The sequence below is a fragment of the Triplophysa rosa genome, linkage group LG8, assembly GCF_024868665.1.
Source record: "Triplophysa rosa linkage group LG8, Trosa_1v2, whole genome shotgun sequence".
NCBI lineage: Eukaryota > Metazoa > Chordata > Actinopteri > Cypriniformes > Nemacheilidae > Triplophysa > Triplophysa rosa.
In genome coordinates, this window is record NC_079897.1 from 20,117,529 (window position 1) to 20,133,049 (window position 15,521).

At 37.0% G+C, this 15,521-nt stretch overlaps 2 protein-coding genes across 3 annotated transcripts; both read left to right on the plus strand.

Moving 5' to 3' along the window:
* The first annotated feature begins 4,655 nt into the window (after nucleotides 1-4,655).
* On the plus strand, nucleotides 4,656-7,301 carry fpr1 (formyl peptide receptor 1). 2 transcript variants are annotated; one of them, XM_057340994.1, is made up of 2 exons: nucleotides 4,656-4,734; nucleotides 5,521-7,301. In XM_057340994.1, exon 2 carries the CDS (start codon nucleotides 5,534-5,536, stop codon nucleotides 6,650-6,652), a length of 1,119 nt encoding a protein of 372 aa, XP_057196977.1. In that variant the 5' UTR covers nucleotides 4,656-4,734; nucleotides 5,521-5,533; the 3' UTR covers nucleotides 6,653-7,301. The 2 variants fall into 2 exon arrangements, with proteins under 2 accessions (XP_057196977.1, XP_057196976.1); XM_057340993.1 differs by having other exon boundaries at nucleotides 4,683-4,788.
* A 2,286-nt stretch (nucleotides 7,302-9,587) lies between these two features.
* Nucleotides 9,588-15,376, plus strand: si:dkeyp-84f3.5 (uncharacterized protein LOC334144 homolog). Its single transcript, XM_057339939.1, has 3 exons — nucleotides 9,588-9,811; nucleotides 11,557-11,620; nucleotides 12,389-15,376. Exon 3 carries the CDS (start codon nucleotides 12,772-12,774, stop codon nucleotides 14,425-14,427), a length of 1,656 nt encoding a protein of 551 aa, XP_057195922.1. The 5' UTR covers nucleotides 9,588-9,811; nucleotides 11,557-11,620; nucleotides 12,389-12,771; the 3' UTR covers nucleotides 14,428-15,376.
* The last annotated feature ends 145 nt before the right edge of the window (nucleotides 15,377-15,521 follow it).

Below are 15,521 nucleotides of genomic sequence, written 5' to 3' on the forward strand. Positions count from 1 at the left end.
AATGTCACAGATATGGAACTGAAATGGGAATGTGCCTCATGGCTCCCACAAAAAAGAAGCATGTGCCCAGCAGATGCTGCCTCTTCCAGATGATGAAACTCTGTTTGTTGAATGTGGTCAATGGAGGAAGTGTAAAAAAATAAGGGGAAGACAAAACTTAACTGTCCTCTCTTGTGTGTATGTGGCAAGGTTTATTGATTTAGGATGTACGCCAGCTGCCTCATTCCGTTTTTTCCGTATTTTAAAATGCATATGTACATTTCTTATGTGGTTTCTTATGGCTTTGTTCAACAGAAAAACAAAGAGCCCTCTTCACACAGTCTTTTTTTACAGTAAGAGACGGTAACCTCCTTCTATCAAATATGTTGTGCTACCATTTTCTAATTTTGTATCTATACATTAGTCTGCCTTTTGGCCCGCACGGTGGTTAAGTTTTCTGTCTCGGGGGTTACAAACACTGTGGTTGGAAGCTGAGACAAGTAATAGGAAGTGGGTCTGGCAGATTTCTGTAGGATTTTGGTTAGATTGGTAACACAAAAAATGTTTGACTCAATAACAAAACTCTTGACCTCTCCACAGCTGTAACTTCCACTCCCACCTTCCCCATCAACAAACCTCAAGAAGTTTACAAGATGGTGGAATGTTCTATATGTTTTTGTGGGTGTGGTTCAAGATGATAACATCAAAAATAGATTTTTTCTTTATTATGTATTTCTATAATGACATTGATTATTGATGAGTTTTCAAACAAATAATCTAGAAAAACGGTTTTAGAATGACATAGCGAATAAGTGTTGCAGCTGCCAAACTGTTAATGTGAGCTGTTAATTTTAGAAAAGCATATTGAAAAAAGGTCAGCATTACTTTCTGGAAAAGAAAGAAAGAAAGAAAGAAAGAAAGAAAGAAAGAAAGAAAGAAAGAAAGAAAGAAAGAAAAAAATCCCCAATTGTGTATGTTCTTGTATGAATACTAATGTTTTGCTCGTCTTAAATGAGGTCCGTAAATTAAAGGAACACGTAAAATGGGTTGTGAGGATTTTCCCCTTACAGCTATTTAAACACAGGGTGGAAGTCTGTACTGTGCCTCATTAGACTTTTCACTGCCACAAAATGAGAGCAGAGCAAGTTCATTTTGAACCCTTTTTGATCTGTTTATTTCATGACCACGCCCTGGCTTCATCTGCACAAAGGAATCCACTCCAACCAATCCCCTAGCCCAGGCACAACTCTTTGCCCCATAGTCCCACTGGTTGTTTTACACACCCAAATTGGTATTTATGTTGGCCAACCAAATTGCAAGTTTGGTTGGTACAATCAAGCATGTGGAGAGACCTAGATTGCCACAAAGTATATGATCTATTAATATCCCATTCCAGACGCCATCATTATGAATGACTCATAACGGCTTCATGGCATAGCTCAGTTAAAATCAATTAAAAGCAAAACTTAATGAAAATATGCTATAAAATGGCATTTAATATCTTTGTAGCCCAGCTAAACATATTTCAGTCTAAAACAATTACTACTCATTTTTTAACAATTTGCAATACTCAAAGAATTTGTGAAATGTATTTAATAAAATGTTTAGTGCCATGTAGGAAAGATTTTTTATTCTTTGATTTCCCTTCCTCAATCTTGAGACAATCAAAATCAGCTTCTTCTGCTTCCGCATATAAAAACACTACATTAATCATGATAGAAAGGATGTGATAAAACAAATTCACTTTCATTAGCGTGTAGGTGGTGTTCTTCAAAACAAATGGTGCATTTAATCACTTAAAGTTTCACACCCTCCAATTCCTCATGCTCCCTCCTCTTCCTGTCATCCCGGTTTTTTTTCTGACTTTGTTCTCTTCCTCCGCACATCTGTATTGGCAAAGTGCAGGAGTTTCAGATTGGTTGCTTATGCTCTCTGGCTTACAACTATATTTTTTTTGCGTGACGTGCACTCTATTCCCAAATCAATGAAGTGTCTTAAGAAAAGTTTGCTAAATACAATGGTTTGCGATTTCATGATTACAGTGTGCATTTTGTATGTATTTGTGCATGTTTGAATAACAACCGGCTTTGAATTTTGCAAAGAAAGACAAAAATTCTGTATAGATTTAAGTCACGCTTTAAGTTGTGGTTTCACACGGTCCATCTCTTGTGGTCTTTTCAATGGGGCTTCTGTAAAAAGAATGTGATTTTGGAGATCTTGTTGAAAGTGGATGATGAGGATAATTGCTGGAGGCTTGAGTGACCCTTGGAGAGCTGACCCTCACAGTATTTTAAGTATGTCTTTGGGTGACAGAGCTGTGTTGGAAACAAGAAATTAATCACTTGCACTGCATTGTGAGAAAACTTCAGCTGTGTGGTTTGCCAGAAATTAAACTATAAAGTTAGAGCCCTGGGAAATCATGTGTGACAAAAGCACATGAATCTTGTGTTTTATGATTAATCGAGGGAAACATGTCTATCATAAAAACAACATACCGGATCACTCAAAATTGTTCCGTTCATTTTTTTTGTTCCCCTGTCTCTTTCCAGGCCAAGAAACATCTGGTACATGACATGCAAGACTGCATATACATATAACATGCAAAAGGTTGTCTATGTACCACATTAAGTCAAATGATTTTTCTTGTTTGCCCTTGTTTGAACACAGATAGTAATGGATACTTTGTGGTTGAGATTTAGATGTCTCTTGGAACACATGAATACTCTTAGCTTTTTGCAAATATAATTCAATATTATATACAGCAATAATTCACAATCAGTTTGGTCTGAGACCACTTTTAGCAATGGTTACATTGTTCCATTCTCACAGCTGTCCAGCTCAACAATTCATTCTACACCCCAGAGAAACCTATACTAAAAAAGCTTCACATTACTGACTGCCAATGTTCCCCATACACCCACACAGAACTCAACAAGCTTCAGCTGTGAGGGTGTATAATAAATGAAGGCGTGTTGGGGGGTGGGCGGTGAGGTGCAGAGCCAGACCTCATCTCTGCTGCTTGGGTGTGTCTTGAGAGAGGCTGTCCAGTTTCTCTAAATCCAAGGGAATACGGGCCGGAAAGGGATGGGTAATCTCACAGCAGTATTCCACCTACACAGCGCCCTTCTACAGCTTGAACTGATTATGATTTTCCCATGTTCAACACAATCTTAGCTGTGTTTTCCATCTTTGACAAATACTCATTGATATATAGGCTATTCTCCCAAACATGCTCTGAGTAAGCTTATCAGATTTTTGTTTTTAATTAAGCACATTGTTATTCATGGTAATGGTGAATCTTAGACATAAAACTTCAGCTGAAATGATTATGAGTTTAAAAAAAGGTCACAGACAAACGTATAACCATTGCAGGAGATAAAAGACTAGTCTCATCCCTATATTGCATGTTTGCGGAGTGCCCCACAGTCTGTGCGCTGATCATCTTATTGCATTAAAAAATTGGCTGACTTTTGTGAGTAGGAGTTTTGTTCTTAGAGTCTTCAAAAATGTTCCACTGTTTCTGTGTTTTCTGTACAATCATTCCATGCCATTAACTCATTTCTTCATGCCGGTCTATTTTTGTGGGAAAATATATCTGTGATAACTCCGGCTAAGCATAATAAACACACTCCACTCTCATTGGGATGTCACACTTAAAAAGCATTCTGTTTGTATTCCAAAATAAGCAGAACACATAAAATGTCTCTGCTTATCCCAGTGTTTAGCTTGGCCAGGCTCAACAGTTTTTAACAGAAGGCCTTTTGTGATTTGTGTCAACGTTATATAAGTGCAAAGCCTTTTTAAAAACTCATAATTATGATTATTCAGATCTGATTTAGGTTTTATCTGAGAACTTCACAAAATAATATGGTTCATGCATTATATCTCAGAGCCATACACATTCTAAAAGATATGTAATACCTACAGTATTGGTTGTTCTGCATTGAATACAATTGGACAAAGCAAGTGAAGACTCACCAGATCAGACAGGCCCAGTTTCACAGACAATGATTCAATTAAGCCAGGACAATGCCTTAAGTAAATCAGGATATTTAAGTTGCCCTAGAAAAAAAACAGCACTGGTGTTCATCTTGAGACAAAACAATGGCACTGACATATTTTAAGATATGTCAAGGCAAGTTCATTTTCAGTTAAGACAGCTCAAATATTCATTTCAGTCTAGGTGTCTGTGATACCGGGCAATAGGTAGTCAAGACCAGCATTTGCAATGACTAGACTACTCAGCAGGACTAATGACAAATGTGAAATTTAAGTTGTTCATCTTAATAAAATGGGTTGGATACATCGTTTTCAAAATGTTTTCTGATTTACCAGGTCACATACACATAACCAGACTTAATTTGCCTCTATGAAAAGCATATTTACAGTACCTTTTTTTCTTCGTTTAGTTCAAAATGGTATGTTGGTGCTCGCCTCAACTATTTTCTCCAAACACTGTTTTTGTCGAGGAATGGTTGCTTGCTATACCGCGCTCCAAACCGCACTCTCATTCCATGGCCAAGACAGAAAATATTCGCCATTAATAACCAGCAAAAGTTTGCTTAAGCAAAATTTGTGTACATAAATAATACAGCGCATTGGTTAAACATAAGAAGAACAAAATATACGAAGATATATGAAAGAGCAACAACTAAGTCGGCTGGAGAGGAGGGTGCTGGGGTGACGTCACGCAGACGGGGATTGTGCGTCTTGTCAAGCAGTGGATTCTTGCAGTTTTGGTCGCGCGAGTCACAGGTGTGAGCAAATCTCTTTATAACACTGTGGAATTTAATTGTTTGGCAACTCTTGGTAAGCATTTTGTTTTAATATTATTAATGGACCTCTCATGTCATCACTGAATTTCATTTTTCAAATGCATGAAAAACATTTTCGCTGTTACAGTGGAGATAAGAAACCAACATCTTAATAAATCATAATGAACGATAAGATGTGTTATAAAAACATACTGTCTACCTCTGTTTTTCGTTCATTGATTCTGTGTGATAAAGTTTTGTCTAGGTAAAAGTGTATTTGAAGAAATGCTTTTGACAAATCGGAAATCTTGTATATTTTACATACTGAATAACATTATTTTATGTAGGCCTAATTGTTTTTACGTGTGTTGTTGAGTGAAATTTTTCTCATACAAAACGACACTTAATTCCTTTGAAGTCTATCGACCTTCATTGAAAAGAAGAAACGGATGCAGAAAATCAGGGACTAACAAAAATGTATGACATTTTTATAAAAATTACTTTAATGCAGAGCGATGGCATAACAGATGTAGCCTGTACAATACGCATCGCGTTTTAAAAGTCAGTCACATTAATATATGAAGAACTTCTTTGTGAAATTTTGCGGTTGAGAAAGCAGAATGATGTTGAGAGCTTTCCCGTTATGCCAAACTTATTTATATTCTGTCCTCTAGTGGTCTAAAAAAGAACAACGTGTTAGTTTGTTGGTTTTCGTTTCTGACTGTTTATGATTATTTATGAATAGGCTATCAGTATTGAATCTATCCTTTTTTTTCTGTCAATTCAGATTGATATTTACAATGATGGATCTAGCCAATTTCACAGAGAGTCCTCTACATCCCAACTCAACTGAGGAAGACTACTATGACGATGATGAGCAAACGGAGCTCGAGAAATCTCTAAACATCATGTCACTCATATTCTACAGTCTGGCTTTTGTACTTGGAGTCGTAGGCAATGGCATTGTGATTTGGGTAACTGGCTTTAAAATGAAAAGAACTGTCAACACTGTCTGGTTTCTTAACCTGGCTGTAGCAGACTTCCTTTTCACTGCCTTTCTCCCTCTCAGTGTGGCTTATACAGCTATGGGCTTCCACTGGCCTTTTGGCCAGTTCATGTGTAAATTCAACAGCACCCTTGGTTTTCTCAACATGTTTGCGAGCGTTTATCTCCTGGTTGTGATCAGCATTGACCGCTGTGTGTCTGTGGTGTGGCCAATCTGGGCACAAAACCATCGAAATGTGAGTCGAGCTTCGGTTGTGAGCTTGGGCGTTTGGCTGTTTGCGCTAGCGTTGAGTTCACCCTACTTTGTCTTCAAGGATACTGCACCGTCCCACATCGATAAAAACATAATCAACTGCTTCAATAACTTTGCATTCTCTGATGATTATACAACACCAGAAGTGGTGGCGCTTCGTATTTTACGGCATCGCGCCATGATCATTACACGTTTCCTTTTAGGCTTTGTAGTGCCCTTTGCAATCATTGTATCCTGTTATGCTGTTATCATCTGTCGTCTCCAAAAGAACCGATCAATGTCTGGCCGGACTGGACGTCCCTTTAAGATCATTGCTGCTGTGATCACCATCTTTTTCTTGTGTTGGGCTCCGTACCATATTCTGGTCCTCATTGAGATGGTAAACCACATGGCAACCAAATACTCCACCACCCTGCATTATATAACCAATCTTGGAATTCCCATTGCAACCAGTTTGGCATTCCTAAATAGCTGCTTGAACCCATTGCTGTATGTTTTCATGGGACAAGACTTTAAAGACAAGATGCGCAAGTCAATACTGAAGGTCTTGGAAACAGCTTTCACAGAGGAGATTTCACGCACAAACACCTACACAAATTCAATGCACACCATTCGGAACAAAGAGCAAGGGAGTAAGTCCTTCTCGGATGCAGAAGTATAGCTAACAGGCATGAGGCATTGATGTATAGGAGAGGACTTTGCAGAGACTCATCATTACTGTCAGCATATTTAAAACTGAGAGGCATTAACTGGAAAAACTGGACAAAAAGAATTTCAGTTAGTTTGAAGCTTTGCATTAAACACTGCCTTGTAATTATGGAAAAAGTATACATTTTTGTGAGTGTCATTATTAATATACCTGTAAAGTATTGCAAATTATATTTTTGTATTGTAAACTATAAAAATTAAGTAAAATGAACTATTTCATGTAATGTGCATGCAAGTAGCTTTTGTTAACTTTTTCTTTATTTCTTTAATTGTCTGAACATACATTATAAATGATACTATATGAGGTTTGCACTATGTATTTTTAAGATCAATAATAAACTTTAAGCCTCATCATATTGTTCAATGAGATGTGGATCTTTCAATATCAATCTTTTGAAAAAAAATCTTATCAATATTATTACACTGGACATTTTGGAGTCTTCAATATGGTTTTGTACTTTAAAGTTTCAATAAATCTAAAGGTATTCATAAAGGTAAAAGGTAATTCTGTCATATGCACCTTCAAGATGTTACAAACTTTAAGAAATCACTTCAGCCTCACATATGAGATTATGTTTAACAAGCATAAAAGTAATTATCAATAAATACATTTATTAATATGTCTGTTTCTTTGTTAACTTTGTGTGGAAAAAAACATGAAGTGTAAATTATTATTCACCAGTTCCCTCTGCTGGAGCTCACAAGCCATTACAGGTTGTGCAGTACCTTTTTGTGTTGTGGAATGTGTCATGACTGGGAAATAAGTTTTATAAAATATTTGTGTTATTCTGTTAGGTGCTGCCATAGCAAACACGGACGTAGTGTCCGTGGCGTCACTCGTAGGTTTCTGAGGTGCTGTTTTGAGGCTTAAAGTGGGCGGAGCCGGCCGTCGCCATTTTACCAGCGCGTCACTTTCAATAATCGAAAATGGGCAAAGAGGCGGGACGTGGTTGGAGCTGAGGTGCCTGGTTGCTGAAACCACTTGTCACTCAAGTGGCCACGCACCTAATTTGCAGAATTTTAAGGCTTAATTTAAGTGAAACGGTTGAGTTATAAAAAAATCACCCTCCTCACAGTTGTCATGAAGGGTAAGATTAGCTATATAGACCAAAATCATTTTTTGTACCAGGCTGTAAACATGTTTTTTTTCTGCTGTAAAGTTGACCGTTTCAACATGGGACTCAATGAGATTCTGCTCTCTTTTGGAGCCAGTCGATGAATTGCAGTTTAAGTCATTTCCGTGTTGGCTTCACGAGAGAGATCTGAAGGTTGACGCTTGGGTGCTGGCTAGTGCCGCAGAACTTACACACTTTTAAGAGAACCATCAGTAGCCTATAGACTCAGAGTGTGCATCATTCTGCACTTCGAATTTCTACAGGACGTAGTTGACCATCCGGGAATCTTTGTAATACTGTTTTCAATATACCGTCGCCTTAGAATTAGGGTTCTATCTGACATCAAAATTATTTTGTTATTCACATATTCTTATTCTGTGACAATTTATTTACTTTTTTAAGAAAACAAAAAGGTTCTATCTATAAAATCAAATTATAATTTGGTGCTATAAGGTTCTATCTGCAAGAGCCAATCAGCACATTGAATGCACACAAGAGAACCAATCTGGATCAGCTTTCTTTGTCATGTGACCGGACTCCTCATTGACAGGGATCAATGTTTATAAGAAACATTAAGGTTGACTGTTTTATTGATACTCTTGTCAATGAGAGCAGCTCAAACGACCGTATTTTTGGTTTTGTTTTAGGCTTTGTTGAGGAGATACATTTTTTATATTTATAACAACGCCAGCTTCCTAATAACGTTACCTGTATTTACATCAGTGGCGATCGGCGCCTCCTCTTCAGGGGAAGCAGGAATTCAAAATACGTGTTCAGCGCTTCACGTGAACCTATGTGCATCACGTCAAAATATGTGCCTGCTGCAGACGCGTCGAAAGGATTTATGATAAAAGAGACGCTCGCGTTCAGTAGACACTGCGATAACACTTAACTCTGATTACACATGAGACTAAGCGAGTATCTAGCAAACGCGAGCGTCTCTTTTATTAAAAACCCTTTCGACGCGTCTGCAGCAGGCACGTATTTTGACATGACGGGATATTATATGTTTTGCCGATCTTCGCATTACTGTTTCCCCGGAAGAGGAGTCACGGATCGCTACTGCTTTACATAGGCTCTCATAATGCAGTTAATGCCAAATAGTCAACAACGTCAAGATTCTTGATTACAACAATAAACATTATTATGTTTTTTCAGCCATACTCATCTCTAAAAAGTAATTTGATCTGTTCCACCTTCTGTGGATAAAACATCGATACAACAATTAGCACGGCCTTTTATGCTTAACTTGAACAAAAAAAGCATCCTAACATGTGAAATAAGTGTAAAAAAAACATGTAAATGTACCTTTTTACACATACACTAATTTCATGTTTTAGCGAAAGTTATAAGTAAATTGTATGTGTTGCTTGAAAATGTATTGCTTTAATGAATGTTTTGCAGATAGAACTATAATTCTAAACCGAAAGGGATTTTTCAGAATCAAAAGGTTCTATCTGCGTTTGACCTGTTACTAAAAAACCCATTTACAAATTTCAGAAAATGTTGATATTGTACATTTGGAATACATTTAGGGTCTGTCTTTTTCATGTATAAAATATATTTCTTCCTCATCATTTTTGCTATATTAAATGGAAAAACTTTAAAGCTCAATATCTCAAAATTGGGTCATACTAATTCTGCTTTCTAATACTATTAGGACGGATAGTATACTGATTGGAACGCAGGGAGCCATTTTCTGATCGCTAAACGCAATACCGCTACATCTCCAGTAGATGGCCGTAATCTACCTAGCAGTGTGTTTCGCCCATTTTTATTCTTAGAATAAGATCCATGGCGGAGAATGGGAAGAGGAAGCTTAGTTTTTTATATTATACGTCTGTATGGAAATCATTTAAACATCTGACTAAAGTCGGCTAGCTAAGAAGTAAACCTAACGTACAATAAACATTGAATTCGCAAATATTTGGACTTACAGCTACAATATAACCTGAAAAGGCAACCAACGCACGCTTGGCCGTCTTTGAGCCGACAAGGTAACACGGGGGTGATACGGTGTGCTGTTTTTTGTTGTTGCAAAAACGGTTAAATTAAGAATAGAATTGTTGTTTTGTATTCGATTCATGTGACTCGGGTCGGTGACTAGCTACTTGAGCTAACTACCGTTAGCCTGTATGGTACAAACTAAATCAGCTTTGCTAAAGTAGCGTGTAGTTTTGGGTTTGTAGCATGCATGGCGTTGTTCATGGTTTGTGTTGTAGTGTATACTGTATATATCACTGCTTTTCCTTATGCTTGAAATCACAACGCAGCTTTGTAAATCTTTTGCGTAACGTTACTGGTTTAGTAACTTACCCCACGATCCACGAGGCCGGTTGAATGTTTTTTTCCTCTCAAACTATACTACAACATTTAAATTTCAAAATACACTACAATGACATTTTTATACCATTGTTTGAATGGGAGATGCTTTAATGATAACACATTTTGATGATGATGATGGTAAGCCTTTTTGTGTTGGGCTTCATTTTGCGATTTGGGTAAACGTAGGCTACCTATTAAGCTCACGTATCTGTTAAGCACACTACCATCTTTAAACTCAGATTGTAAGAAGAAAACATTAAAATGTTATCTTATTTGATGTCTTATCCAATTGATGTGTTTGTTACTACATACTTCCTGTAATTTTAAGTCAATCAGACCACTGCACCTATAATTATAAATGTCCACACTGTCTGGAGCTCATTCTGAAAGCTGTGTGAAAACTTTCACCAAAGGGTAGCCCTTTAATGAGCATTTATTATATGTTTAGACCTCTATTTAGTGCAAGTATCACTGCTTCCTGCCAAATTAAGAGATTCATGTTTAAACTCTTGCATATTGTAACCTGGAGCTTGGATGTGGGAAATAAGTACAATTAAATGCAAAGATTGTTTTAGCAACATGGTGCAGAGGCTACAGAACAAAGTTTGCTTACTAGCTTTATAATTTACAGTTTGTTTAAGGTCTGTGGTTTTACACAGCTGTAATTTTAAAGGGATACATGTAAATGTAAATTCTGTCATCATTTACTGACCTTTGAGTTGTTCCAAATCTGTAAAAATTTATTTGTTCTGATTAACACAGAGAAAGATATTTTGAAGAATGCTTTTAACCAAACAGATCTTGCCCCCCATTGAGGGAAATAGTAGGAAAAATACTTTATCTTTTTCTGTTGTTGTTCCGTTGAACACAAAAGAAGACATTTTGAAGAATGTAGGATAGCAAACCATTTTGGGGCACTTTTGACATTTTATTTTTTCCTACTATAGTAGTAAATTAGCATTCTTCCAAATATCTTTCTCTGTGTTCATCAGAACAAAGAAATTTATACAGATTTGGAACAACTCGAAGGTGAGTGAATGATGACAGAATTTTCATTTTTGGGTGAAGTATATTGTTTAAATTTAAATATACTGTAATATACTGTATATTTATAGATTTTATATTGTTTTTTTATTTTATTTGTTTTATTTTTTAATTTCCCTATAGGGTAAACATAAATAAAATATTATGTGCTATTATCTGTGCTGGAAACTATTATTTAATCGACATGTAAGGGTTCTGTTTAAACCAATGCAATCTGGATGTTGCTGACCTAAAATGTAAGATTTAGGGTAATCTTGGTAGAATTGTCAAATGCACTGAATATGATGATGAATTTTAATATTTTTCTTTCCATAAATGTTTTAGATAGTCATTTTTTGTCAATCTTGTTTACTTTTTTTTTGTCAATCTTCAGAAGTCCTGGGTAGTCTGTGGTGTTAGCTCTAGCCTCAGTAAGGGAGAGTGGCATCAGGATTGGGGTGAGTAAAAAGTATAAATGTTTTTCTTGTATGAACCATTTTAGTGTTGAAATATTTAATTGATTTAATTAATAATTTAGGCTCTTCTCATATCAGGCATCATGTTTTCATTATTTTGCCATGTATGGTTGGCTGTTTTCGTTTGTCATTGTTTTGGTATACCTTTTTTGAGTTTCTCTATATGATCAACAGGATATACAGTCGTGGCCAAAAGTAGTGGCAGTGATATATGCTGTGTTTTGCAAAGTTTCTGCCCAAGATGTTGTGGTGTTTATTCACATTGTTTATAGATTATTAGTGATCAGATGCATTTTAAATAATTGCAAAAAAAAGCAACTCCCCAGATGTCAATCCCATACAGAGGACCTGTGGTCAATCCTCAAAAAGCGAGTGGATAAACAGAAGCCTACAAAATTTGATAATCTCAGATCATGAATAAGGCAAGAAACGTTCGCCATCAATCAGGATTTGGCCAGAAGCTGATATCCAGCATGCCAGAACGAATTGCAGAGGTTATGAAAAACAAGGCTCAACACTGTATTTGACTCTTTGCATATATTATGTTTTTGCCAATAAACACCTTTAAAACTTAAGATATGCTAATTTAAGATATTCAGTATACCATAGAAACCTGGCAAAATAATCCACAAATACAGAAGCAGCAAATTTTGCAAAACACAAAATGTATGTCACTGCCAATACTTTTGGCCACAACTGTAGTATGAATTATAATCTGAATGTTCTGTGTTCTTTTCTGTCTTTTTTTAGATAGCAAAATCAAATTATCGGCCACCGGCTGGAACAACGCAGGCCATACCTAACGAGGTTTACGTCATTGTATTATGCTCAAAGGCCATACTTTCACGCAAAACTGGGAAATTGATGATCACTAAATTAACACTCAAAGACTTAATCTTTTAGATATGTTTTAGTCCTGTTGTCATGTGATCGTATTATTTGCCTAAATTGACCATGTGGCCATTTTAGACATTTTAAATGCATTTTACAAGCGATTAAGATAGTTACAAAAGTCCAAGTAACACATATTTTGCTATTGAGATGATATAATCTCTTTACATAATCATACCACTTATGGTGTCCCAAACCATTCAATTTTCTTACTGAAAAGAGTCAGATTTAGTTTGGTCAAGATGGCATACACTTCAATGAATTTTGCTCCAGGCGGAGGAGACATGTTCATCTGCACAGAGTGTGGCGAAGGGTTTCGTCATTACCCAAAGCTAGTTGAACACATGGCCATTCATAGCTTGGTTTTCCCTGATGCTTTAAGTGTTAACGGTACTAACAACACACACATTGAGTTTGCTCTCCATGAAAACGGCACACTCACAGTGGTCGATCGATCCGTGGTGTCTAACTTTTCTTTCTTATTTGGAAAACCTCCACCCAAGTTGTCATGGTGTCCAACCCCCAACCAAGCTGTCTTGACCTCATCTAAGATGCCAGAAAAGGAGTGTGCTCAGTTTAGATGTGAGAGATGTGGACAAGCATTCAAAAGCCAGAAAAGCTTGCAGCTACATCAGCAGTACCGTGTCCTTGAGCAGGGCTTCAGATGCACCCTGTGCTGCAAGGTGTTCAATGACAGAGAGAGTCTGCAGAGCCACCTTCAAAACCATGCTCATGAACGATTTTATAGCTGTGGGCACTGTGGAAAGCGATTTTTGAGACAAGAGGCACTACTGTCTCACAAGAAACAGTGGCATGCATCGCCTGCTTCCAAAGCTTTAACTAGAGCACAGGAGGATCAAGAAAATAGTATGGAGAAGTCCTATCCTTGCAAAGTCTGTGGTTTACGTTTCTTTTGGTTGTCTGACTTGCAAAGCCACCTAAACAGTCATTCTCGTGTCAAGAAGCCACCCAGCAATACCTTGCACCAACAGGAAATGCGAGGGGATGAAGCAAGAAAGACAAATCCTACATCACAATTAAAAAAACTTCATGTGTCCCAGTATCCAGGTGAGAATGAAGACAATGACTTCATTGATTTGTCAGCTGAAATTAAACGGGAGTCGCCTGCCCACTATGGTAAAATGCGTCAAATGACTGCAAAAAAACGATTCAATCCAGTAATGGCAGGGATAAGGAGGAGACGTAGAAGAGCTAGCAAAGTCCACCACGATTCTAAACTATTCTCCTGCAAATATTGCCATCGAGGGTTCCTACACTCAAGCAGTCTCTCTCGCCATATGCGTTATCATAAAGGCACTCTGCCTGTTTGTGTTTATTGTGGACGATTCTTCTCACAAAGATGTGACGTCACAAGACATGTGGCAATGTTCCACAGCTCAACACTTCAACCTAAGCCTAATGAAGCCTTAAAGACAAATAAAAGCAGCAAACAGGACAATGTGACAGTACCCACACAAATAGTAGGCGACGAGGGTAATGAACGAAAGGATCTGCAAGAAGTTCAGCACTCATCAAATGTAGACAACAAGCTGTCATTAGATTCTGAAGAACAGGGAATTTCCAAGCCAAGGATTGCGTACAAATGCAAGGAATGTAGTAGAGTGTTTGCACTGCTTAGCGCTTTTAAGCGACATGTGCATTACCACAAGCGGGATCCTGCAAGAACATTGCTTTTATGCCCTTTCTGTCCAAGCCGCTTCACATTCCGCTCTGCTTTGGATCGTCATATTGAAGGTCATAAAGAACGCTTTAAAACAGATGAGACAAAACTTGCTAATAGTAATGTAGATGATCCTGAAAATCAGCACAAGGATATTGATGCCGGAGAGCCTAATACAAATGAAAATGATAGCCTGCCATTGAAAGTATTGAATTAATCCAATGAGTGTTCCCAAACTGTGACATCTCACTGAAATGCTCATGGCAATTGAATAGTTTTTCAACACAGTTTTATGCCAATAGGCACGGGTCTTAGTCTTTAAGAGTTGTTATTCTAACATTTTTGGCTTAGGTCATGTTCTAGGTTTGTTGCATTGGGCATGTTTAAAATCTCCTCCCCCCCAGATTAATTTGTTTACCTTACTTTCTTTTCCCTATTTTTTTAATAAACTGTGAACCTCTGTAATTACTAAGGTACTGATGATATTAACAACATAACAGAACATTGTTACTTCAAGAGTAATGAATATCTTAAGGTTCTGATATAGCAGCACACTCCTGTTGTAGTTGTAAGTTTTATCTGTACTTTGATTGCTGATTCAAGTCAAAGTCACTACACAGACTCTACACTGTATACTGTTTTTTTTCTTGGTATAAATTGTATTTTTTGTACAAACCATAATGCAATTTGACATATTTTGACTATATTCAAACATCGGCAAATAACTGCTTTTGTTTGATTAAATAAAAGTGTGTACTTTTTAGAGGCCTTGTAAATACCGAATTTGTTTTGTGCACCAAAGCTGTAAACTCTTGTACAATGCATGCACATTAATGTGCTAAAATCTAAAAACTACTCTGAAACATGTTAATTACACTGAAACCTATGGACTGGTATAAAGGTATACAGTATGTTTATTGGACACTCAAATATAAGTAAACTATTCTTTAACCTAAGATTTAGAAAGAGTTGGCTCAGACAAAATAGTTTGGACATGATTTTTACTGCAAAGTTACTCAAACCTCTACAATGCAACTAAATCACTTGCGTATGCAACCAGATTTCACTAGGTGAATAAAAAATGTCTTTGTCTTTAAAAATCAAGAGTTTAAATGCATGGTTCACCCAAAAATGATCATCATGAAAAATGAAAATTCTGTCATAATTTACTCAACCTCTTGTAGTTTCAAACCTGTATGACTTTCTTCTGCAGAGCACGAAATATATTTTAAAGAATGTTGGTAACCAAACCGCTGTGGTACCGCATTGGTTTTGTGTCCTTACAGTAGTAGTCAATGGGTATGATTGGTT

Bases quoted from the DNA above. Each gene is read 5' to 3' on its own strand.
- si:dkeyp-84f3.5 (XM_057339939.1), top strand. From the start codon at position 12,772: ATGGCATACACTTCAATGAATTTTGCTCCAGGCGGAGGAGACATGTTC.
- fpr1 (XM_057340994.1), top strand. From the start codon at position 5,534: ATGATGGATCTAGCCAATTTCACAGAGAGTCCTCTACATCCCAACTCA.